This window comes from Anoplolepis gracilipes, chromosome 14, assembly GCF_047496725.1.
Source record: "Anoplolepis gracilipes chromosome 14, ASM4749672v1, whole genome shotgun sequence".
Classification (NCBI taxonomy): Eukaryota; Metazoa; Arthropoda; class Insecta; order Hymenoptera; family Formicidae; genus Anoplolepis; species Anoplolepis gracilipes.
The window spans coordinates 4,640,183-4,651,218 of record NC_132983.1 but is presented as its reverse complement, the minus strand read 5'-3'; the positions used below and the strand labels follow the sequence as shown (position 1 = coordinate 4,651,218).

General features: G+C 33.0%; 1 protein-coding gene across 8 annotated transcripts in view; it reads left to right on the top strand.

Moving 5' to 3' along the window:
• Positions 1-11,036, top strand: part of LOC140673344 (venom dipeptidyl peptidase 4) — a 329,058-nt gene that overhangs the window by 19,633 nt on the left and 298,389 nt on the right. For 4 of the 8 annotated variants that reach the window (XM_072906255.1, XM_072906257.1, XM_072906256.1 and 1 more), the window contains exon 1: positions 7,274-7,988. The exons of 2 other annotated variants lie outside the window; for them this stretch is intronic. In XM_072906255.1, the coding sequence (XP_072762356.1) occupies positions 7,950-7,988 (39 nt within the window). In that variant the 5' untranslated portion in view covers positions 7,274-7,949. Of the gene's footprint in view, positions 1-7,273; positions 7,989-11,036 lie in introns of those variants that run through there. 2 more of the 8 variants (XM_072906247.1, XM_072906246.1) reach the window with 1 other exon arrangement.

Below are 11,036 nucleotides of genomic sequence, written 5' to 3'. Positions count from 1 at the left end.
CAATTGTATTCGTAAAATGATGTAAGATATAAATCCGTACTTTCAATAGTTAACACGATCTTTTCGTACTATGGGATTTTCCATACAGTCTGATTCCCACGTGTCCTACGTCTCAATATAAAATTGCTTGCAATAAGCCGTTCGCTCGTGCTTCGAATATCGAGATTTAGTTGTGCGGCTATACTCGTGAAAGTGTGATAGAATACAGATATATATATTCGCATATCGGCGTATATGCACGTTTCGTGTATGGTGACATGAACATGCAGCGAGACTACACGAGCACATTACTACGTGAAAGTGCAGATTGGTTCGTTTATCAATATTTTAAAATTAATGTTAAATCTGACGAATATTTTCACAAATCATTTTTTTTTATACCCTAAACTTAATGTAAAATGAAAAGAATTTTTTTCTCTATATTTCTCTATATTTCAAATATACGGATATCCTTTTTTTCATATAAAAAAATATTAGATCAACTGTATCCGCAAATCTTGCTAAAACATTGCCCTACATACACATCTAAATGTGATTCGAAGCAAGTCGCCAGTGTTGCGCCGCTCTTTTTCAAAAATAGTTTAAGCCACAGTGGTTTCAATTATCTGCGATAGTATTTGATAGATTTAAATCGACCACACTTTGTTCCATGTGGTTGCATTCATCCGATAGTATATTGACAATCAGCGACCGAAGAGAAAATAAGACCAGGAGTTTGATCGGGCTGTTATCGGCGCAATGTGAGAGTCCATTTTGCGCTCACAGAAAATTGATGATATCAGTGTCCGTCAAAATTTACTTGCGAGCTCGAAAAGAGAGAGGCAAACTCAGTAGATCAATACGATTAATGGAACTATGTTAATGGATTATCTGGATTTCGTACTACTCCCTTTCAAAATTTACGTTGTGCTAGAATATATTTCAATAATATTTAAGCAGCAGATATATTTTTTGTGTTCAAATATATATAAAAACTTATGTTTTCTCTCCCGCGTAACAGAAATATTGCTGCGTAAATGATGAAATCTGAGTTTTATAAAAAAGAGAAAAACTTTATGCAAAATGCAAAAAGTTATTTTTTTCCTTCTTATGATCAAAAAAATATCTTATTGACTGTAATATGTAAATTTATATCGCATGTTATATGGATGAAACTATTAATACAGTAGAAATAAATTAATTTTATCAGACAGTTTATTTACAAGAAATCTTTTTTTTTTTTTTTTTAACCAGAAACATGTAATTTTTGTCGCGTATTTTTATATGTAAAATCACGAATTTAATATGTCATTTCTTACTTTTTCATTCAACGATTTTTTCCAAATAATATACTATTACTGAAAACGCGATATGATGTTATACTCAACAATACTTACAATTAGACTATCGGCGACGACAAGTGGCCACTCTATCAGGGCGCCTTTTTAATTTTATATTCTCGCGATCCGATATGTTTATCCATCAAGCATTTCTGATGCCAGGTCCACTCACATACGAGCTACGGGAGAGAAATAACACACAGTAGTTGACATTCAATTATTTTTTAATAAAAGCGTGAAAGCGACCGAATTTACCAGAAGTATTAACAACAGTGTGAAAACGTTTTACCTAACCAGACATTTAATCGTTCACCAAGAGATTGCATATACGTTACAAAATACAATGTTTTAATTTTAAAAAACTTTATATATTTTGATAAAATAAATTCTTTACTACATTAAGTATAATTAAGTGATCAATTTTTACTTAACTCGATAGCACTGATTTTCAAAAATCTGTTTCTTATTAAAAGTTTGTATAATTTAAAAATAATTATAATACACATGTTAGATCTGAAGTAGATAAAAATGGGAAAGTAATACAACAAAAAAAGGGTACTTTGATGTTAAGTAAATATTTTTTTCTTGAAAAATCAAGAGAGTTTACGATTTAAAAATAATTAAATTATTGATATATGAAATCAAAATACCCTAAGATTTTTAATCGAATAATCCAATAAACAGATTTCCGGGATGATAAACTTGTGGTTTGTAATATTATGAAGATTATCTGCAGTGTTTTTTGCATTGGTAAAAATAGCGGACAAGCGAAGACATTAATAAGAAGTAAATGAGGTATCTCCGGGAAGGGTATATTTCGCGACGGTGTCCTTTCTCAAACGTAGCAAGGGAGAACACCCTCTCTTGCACACAGTCAGGCCGCGCGAATAGCAATCTAGATGGCGTGCTAGGAGGTGGTAATTCACTGTCCTGAGGGCAGAGTCAAGAATTTCACCTAGCGCGCCGCTGCTGAATTCTCTTTGACGCCAGGCCTTTGGCCCGAGGCCGTTTAGCTCATTTACCGCCCGACTTACGCGTGAAAATCTTTTGACGTATCCTTGGCGTTTCACGGTACTTTTGCTCTTGCCCAGCGTTTATTGACTCTTCCGGTGTGTCAAAACGCATTTAAAGCTCGCTATCATATTTCGTTTTTTCATATATATACTAGATACGTAATTCTGTACCTCCTGTATCTTCTCTTAACAATGTAAAGAAGTATGATAGATCCAAAGTTAAATTTTGACATTTTTCTATTGTATAATCAGAAGGGAGAAACAAATTCTACAAGTAATAAAGTATCTTAGAAAGTAAATTGCCAAGAAGTATAACATTATTTCTTGCAAAATTCAATTTTTTAATAAAAATACTTTAATTCTTGATATATATCTTAGTCGCAAAATTTTGTTAAAGTACGATCCATTGTCTGAAATAGAGACAAAAAATAATTTCATTATTTTTTTACGTTTTTAAAGTTTAATTCGCGAAAAGCACGTTATTTCGACGTCCTACAGAGAGTTATTAAAGTATTATCTTTTAATATCTTGACATTATCACGGACGAGAAGCGAGACTTTACATTCCACAATATTATATACATTTCATAATATTTTCTATGAATTGTGAGGACGTTCGGAGGAATATCGTTATTAAAATTCGTATTTGCTGTGCTATCAATAAAGTTTGCGCAAAGCGAAATTTTAATCAAATATTTTAAAAGCTCTTGAAAGCGCCTGTTCTCTGCAATTTTTGCGTAAAAAGTCTATCAATATGTATAGAATAGAATTGCTATTTTTGATAGTAACATTATTAAATGGATAATAATATTATTGCGCGTTGTCAAATAACTCGTTATGACCTTATAGATATGGTAATCGGCTATTAATATATGCTAATGAGCCTTTTGAAGTATATTCATTACTACGAAGTGCAATAAGTGCAAGCAATTTTCACAAGAATAATGTACATATACATATTTCCATCGCCAAGGAATAATTATTTTTATCTTCTATTAAATAATCTATTTCCCATTAAATATATCTTATAATAATGCATTCTACGTTTGTGAAAGACATTATATCTCATATCTAGCAAATTATCTTTTTTTCATCATTTTGGTTCATTTCGATTTGGTTTTTGTTTTCAGAAAATGAGAAATATCATTTTTTATGATTTTTTTCGAATAAATTATAATCCGAATCTCTATGTATATGTGTATTGAAATAACAGAAAATTAAATTAAATAAAAGTCAACGAAAAATAAGATTCTGTTTTTTACGTTGCTGAAATTTAATTTTTAAAAATTTGCTTTATATTGAATTGCTAAATTAATAAATAAAATATTTTTTCTTCGACATTCTTGTTAAGAAAAGACAATTCCATACTAGCCAAAAACTTCATATTTAAAAGATATCTCGGCCGTCAAGATCTAGAATATTGCTATATGTATATGTATAATATGTATATATCTCATATATTATAATTTTCACCCAGGAAACAGAGCGTTAAGCTTGAAACTCATTTAGTTAAACACATACATAACTGCAATCCTTCAGGGAGAAATTCATCGTATATATATATATATATATATATATATATATATGGATACGTATATGGACATTTATTTACAGAAATGCCTTATCGTAGTCATGTTAATCTTATTTTTGATTTTCGCTCTTTTTTCGCACGTATCGCGAGATAATATCGATTGCACGTAAGCTGTTTATTTCCACTCGGCGACCACGCTATTGCAAACCAAAATAGTTAACCAACTGGGAGTCATTTTCACGAAACGTGAGAGTAAAAGAAATTATATTCATTTCGTGAACACACACTATGGAAATATTATTAAGTTTTACATCATTTTACACTGAACTCTATTACGACACGAGAAATACCGTAGGAATTAGGAATATTGACGATATATACGAATTGATATTTTTATTTTAAATTAAGGATTTTTCAAATATCATTGCTCTTGTAAGACCTACTATATAACAAAATTGTCTTTTAAAGTTAACGTAAGATCACCGGTTGTCTATGTTTTGCAATTTCTTTATATGATATTATATTTAAAATTTTTTATATACAAGATACATGCGTGGATCAATTTTGTTTTTAAATTCGTAGAATTATTTATTACTTACATTTTAGAGAAACAGTTATGATTCATCTAAGAGGTAGTTATTTCTTTAATTGAATAATTCGCCTACTTTTTTAAATTTTAATTTAAATAATTAATTAATTTTCAGTGCAAAGCAATATTATTTTTTCCTTACTTGCTATTAGATCACTTTTTTGTGTACTTTGTTTTTTTTATAATAATACTAATTTCTTAATAATTAATAGTAAAGCGTGAATTATTTAACATTAATTATTGATATCAGTCAATATTATAAGCATATATACATTATAAATATTGCTTTAATTTACTCAATAAAGTTAGCAAATGAATATAACATACGTGTTGGCAAATATCTAATGCAAAAATAGATTTTAAATCGTGTTTAATTATCTAAAACGTTTCAGAGACTATAATTCAATTTGGAATATGTATAAATTAGAAGAAGTACCGTTGGTTCTGCTGCGATTTGGATTATCGGTTAAATACGCAAACCAGCGAGTGAGATAATGAATGTACTCAGCTGTGCAAATCGCCGCATTTAACAATGCCTGACTCTTATCAAATTAATGCCCTGCGCCCTCCGTTATTATAATTATTGCAGACGTCGCGTACGCCAGGAAAGTAGCCAACGCGAGACGTAATTTTGAAAATTTCAGCGGAACTTCCTACCGTGTCCTTACTTTGCACTTCCGCCGATCTTACCGTATAATTTTGCCGCCGTCCCAACGATTTTGCAAGACGAAAGGACGCAGTAATTTTCTCGGCGAGCATTACAAGTGCGCCCGAAATTCTAACTATGCAGTACATTGTGAATTCCACAGAGTACTCGAGAGTTTATTTATTTCTCTTATTACGCCAAATTTATGTATATTTATATCTAAAAAAAAAAAAAAAAAAAAAAAGTTTTTTTATGATTTTTTTATTTTATATAATATTTGATATAATAGAATAAATCTTGCAGCAAGGAAAATTCGATTTAACAAAAATCTCTGTTATATAAAAAGAGCAAAGCTTTTTTTAAGAAGAAATAAAGAGATCAATCGATTCTCTCATTTTGCAGCAGATATCACCTGATTAATTAATAAAATTAATTTTTTTAAATACTTTGAAATTGTAAGAATACCGTTGTGCTAATTGTATAGCCTTTGTTTCTTATTAATTCTCTTATCTAATAGAAACAGTTTGATATATTTTAACATAAGAACAATTCGCACAAACCACAGCTGCAGAAGAGATTTAAATGTGTCTCTATGTATGAGTTTCAAATCTCCTATCTTCTACCGAATCCGAGTCTCATTCGGGATATGCGATACTGAAATACAGTCGCCTCTCTGTCGAAATCGCATCTAGTATAACAAGTGCGTAATGAGATTACACCAAAATTACATTGTTAGATCTGCGCGAGAAATTCGCCAGATCCAGATTTTCGATCCGATTCTCAGATATGTCCGTCAGCCTTGATTATTCACAGATGGGAAATTTCGTGATTCCATCTCGATGAATCGCGGCAATGCAATTTGATTTCTTTTGGGCACGAGAGAGAATATTCGTGACGCGAGAGTGAATTCACGTCCCGAATCCCCGAGACATCCTGCTCCATCAATTCTCTCTTTCTAACGCTACTCGTTATATTTCGTGAAAGAACCGCCATCGTGTAATCACGAGTCTCAATTCGATTCGTTCGTAACTTCCTATCCTTGCTTAACGTAATTTTGAAGCTTTTAACTGTTTCCGGAGGCTGTTTTCCCCGTTTCTCCTTGAGAGCGAGTACGACCTTTCATCGAAGAACTTTCGAATCTTGTCGATGACAGCCGTGACATTGGCATCGAACCTTCGGATTGAAATTGACTTATAAAACTTTTACCGTCTTATATCAAGGCTTCTGTAGCAGATATAAAAGCGTAACGTGGACTCGATAAGCGATTTGTCGCACCTGCGCCATAATAGAATTAAAAAGATTCCTCTTCATTTCACATTTAAGTGAGCATATAAATGATTTTTTTCAATGTAGATCTTTGCTAATCTATATGATTATTCTCTACGGACATTATATATGATTTATAAACTTTTAATTGTTTTTAATTGAAATAACAAATAAAAGATTTGATGTTTTCGACAGCATCATTTATCAACTAGTGCATTAAAATATGAAAAATTGCAAATATATAAATTATAATCTTACATCTTTCAAGTATTTCTGTTCTTTCACATTTTTCGACCAACGTGAATAATACAAACGTACAGCGTAATCCATCAGTAAGAAAGTAAAGATGAGCACGAATCGATTTACAATTCTTCTCGATTCGTTAGCTCTATAAATGGAAAGGGAAAGCAATATTTGTGGCGCATCAGCCACAAGTTCTCCATTCACCCGTCATTTATTCTATTCGCGGCGAATAGAAGGTGCATGGATAGAGAACTTGGGAGGCTGAGAAGCGTCGCGAGAGAGAGGCACAGATGCCGAGATGGGTTTTCGAATCTCCGATCGACCGTGACCGTTTGTTTCGAGGATCCTTTCGCTGGCTCGACGCATTGGCGACGGCGACGGCGACGGCGACGGCGCCGAGTGCTTCCCCAGCTCGTCGCAGTAGTGCCACTTCCTCCCCACCTTTCTCCCAACCAAGTGCATTCAACAGGTATCTACACAACCGATGAGTTTGTGCTATGCTGCCCTGCGCCTCTCACCTCTTGCTCCTCTTCGGGGATACTCTGCTCCAGCACACACACACACACACACACACACACACAAATCCCACTACCCTCCGCGCGTCTGCGTCAAGGACGCCTGCGTCGATAAGGTAGACTTGCTCCGAACCTGAAGCGGCCGGCTGCTTCTCGCCAGTGCGCCGTCGACCGTCGAAGGTTGCTGGTCTCTGCTCCGGTACTGCCTTCGGCTCGTCGTCACCGAACGCGGAAATCCGCCCGATTGTCACTCGGATTTCGGTATGACAGGAAAGAGTGCCAAGTGATCGGAATCGCGCTAAATCTTTGCTCGCGATCGGTGAGGTGTTCCTTTGTGCAGGCACAACGGCTGGTCTCTGTCTGACAAGACTGCGATTCGGTAGTAGTAGTCAGGGTGCTTTAAATTCCCGTCACTATAGTAGGAACCTCTCCTAGATGTTACCTTTCTATTTTTACGACAGTGGGGAAATTTGTGTGTCGATTGGCGAAAAATAATTTCGTTCGCTTCTTCAGCTCGGGAATGTCCTTTCAATCAATTATTCGTCTGTAACTGGTTTTCCTTCTTTTTTTTTTTTTTCCATTTCTCTATAAAGATTGCGAAGAGAGTGGGTGTAACCGACAAGTATTCAAGGTGCCAAGAATTTGGTCGGTTTGCCTTGGTATTCAGATACAATCAAGGAGTCAAACTGATTCATTATAGAGCTAACGAAGGGAAGAATTGTGAATCGATTGATGTTCATCTTGGATGACTTGTGCGATTGCTGATTTGTTTCTCGACGTCTTAAAAATCATCTGTGTGCTCGAGCATTTTCGGAGTTTGTGATCAAGATGCGCAAGGCGGTCTTCAACGTGGCATACGCCGACGCGGTAATGTCTTTTATTAAATATTCTATTGAAAAATGACAGGTGATATAGAGAGCCGATTACTTGGTTTAACAGTTGCGATAGATTGTACTTTTTTTTTTTTTTTTTTTTTTTTTTTTTATCATAGCATAATGTGCATCAGAAGATAACAATTTTTATATTGCTTCTATCATTTAATTAGCTATATTGATTAGCGATAATGTCATGTGAAAAACTTACGATTTACAAGTGTTTATTTTAAATATTATAATTATATCTTTATTGAACAAAATTTTAAATTGCGAATATATTTACCGCTGTTATATATAATCTCTTTATTTCTTCAGTTTCTGCCAAGAAGGGATTTACCGCTGTTATATAAAAATTCTAACCATTTCCCACGTCTGCATAAATGAGAACAATTAAACATAAATCTTGATTGTACACACACACACACACACACACACATATATATATATGTATATATCTATATACAATATAATCCATTATTTATAATTCGATATATTTGTATTTAGGACTTTTTATATTATTAACTGCTTGAATTCTATTTGTTGTAAATATGATTTTACAAATAATGACCGAAACTTTAACAATTAAACATTAATGTAGCTATTTCTGATCGAGTTTCATTATTTTTGAAATTCCCTAAGTTCTGAGATTCTTTTTGAAAGATGTAACAACTTTGATTAAATAAAGATTTGCGCGACGATTTTTTAGTAGAATTATAAATTTTTCATTAAATACTTGTGTAAACACGGATATAGAGTATTATGTTATATCAAAAATTGGCTGCTTATGAGTATTTCTACAATCTAATTGTGGTAAATGGCAAAACGCAAGGTTATAGTTTACATCGCATGACAGAACGTTTTCATAACACAGCATCGCAGTTTTGGTTTAAAGGTAGCCATCCCTGTAACGCGATTATAAACTACAATGATAACGAGAAAATATATTAGCACGAGCGTAAAATGTGTGTCTGTACAATATCTCTGTGTTTAAAGACATCTCTTCAAGAGAAACTCTTTCTTTATACACAACGATTTTTAATTATCTCAAGCTCTGTTACTCTGAATTATCTGACAATGGAAAACTCAGCTTAACAGATAAGACTCTTAAACAAAAATTTCATTAAAGCGATTATCACAAAGCTCTTCGTGAAATGTTTTTGAAGCGCATTTGCGCTATTTTTCGAGCAAAAAATTGGTACTTATCTTTTAAACAGAGATTTCCTTCCTTCGTACAAAGACATTTTTTATTATTTACATCAAGCGTTGTCAAGTCATACAACAACGGAAATTTAAGAATATTTAAGATTCTCGAATTAAACGTTTATTAGGGTAATGTGTGACAATTTTATCTCAAATTTTTTTCTATAATATTTTTTAAAGCGCATTTATAAGTGTTTTATGCACAAACTCTGCAATTATGTGTTGAATAATAATTTCCTTTTCCACACATAGACACTTTTCATTTCAAACTTCGTTACCGAGTTATTTAACAGCAAAAGTTTACGATGAGATACCTATTCGAATTAAATTGTTGTTAAAGCGATTTACTTAAAATCTTTTTCTACAACGAAATACTGTCGCTTATCGCGGAAATGTATATCTGTTTACTAAATGAAGATTTGTTTTTCTTTTCTTCCACGTTATAACACGTCTTATCGTTATTGAGTTGTTTAATGATAGACATTCCAAGGCAGAGATAAGGTTCTTAAATGAAATCTTTGTCACAGAGCAATTTAAGTAATTAAAATTTTTTCTCATATTATTTTAGGAATGCATGTTGACATTCCAACGAGAGTTTAGAGCGTTTGCAAGCGTAGGTACACGGAAATCGGACACTACTGAATTCAGCGATATTAACATAACCGTTCTCCATCACATTCGCTACGAGTAAATTTAACTTTGTAATATACGAGTTATATACAAAATGTAACGCGCGCTCGCTGTTCGCTCGTCGATAAACGGGTTAAGAGGAGTCGCAACAAAATTTCGCTCGAGATCACGTTTCGCGAAATGTTTGCGTAAATTTAGCGTCGTCATCGCACGTGAGAGTATCACGTTTAAAATCGTCGAGACATAAATAAATAAAGAGTCGCATCGCCAAACGAGAGATAAATCTGCGTTGGTGAGAATTCATTTTAATTCGCGTTTAAAGTTAAACACGCAGGTGAAGGGGGATATGTTATTTCGATTGGATCACGAAAACACTATCGCTACTACATACAATTGTCACGGGAATCCTAGTTGACCGTAGCAATTTACAAAATTTCGTCGAGCTTTGTCAAGCCACTTTCAATTTACGTTTCGAATTACGAGCGTAATAGAGCAACGAGAGAATTGCAAAAGTGCATTAAATATGCAAACTGAATATCAGATTAATGGTTTTGATACGGTATCGAGAAATAGTCGCCAATTAAGTTAAACTCATTGAACCAGTGTTACATATCGAATTAAAGGGAGCGTACGCTCTTCGCGAGTAAGCGTCATAATTTGCATCGTGATTCTGTTTGCGAAACGATAATTATAAATCTGCATCCCGATCTTTAAATGCAAGTATGAATGCAAAATGTTTATGAAACATGAATTTTATATTTGATACTATTATATTATCTATGAATTTACCTTTTCTATCTTCTTTATCGATATTACGTAAATTTACCCTTCTGCATTCGTCTAAAAGTAAGAAATTGTTGCAAGTATTTTACGCAAGTAAATAAATCATATTTCTAAAAGAAGACTGTAAATATAACAACAATTTTTGCAGCAATCACAGTCGGTACACATAAAATTATAACGTATAAGGTGCATTTTACAGCGCGCACATTGCAACGCGACAAAGTTTTTTATTATATAAAATGTCTCTGTGTTGAAATTATAATACAAGAAATAATGAGACATATTATCGGATAACAGTATTAAGAGACTAAATAATTATTATAGTGCAATCTATTTTAGATAGTAATTTCTTCGTAATTTATTATTTTATCGAATTATTTTATATTATATTTTACATTATATTGTAATGTTTTAATTAGAAGCAAAA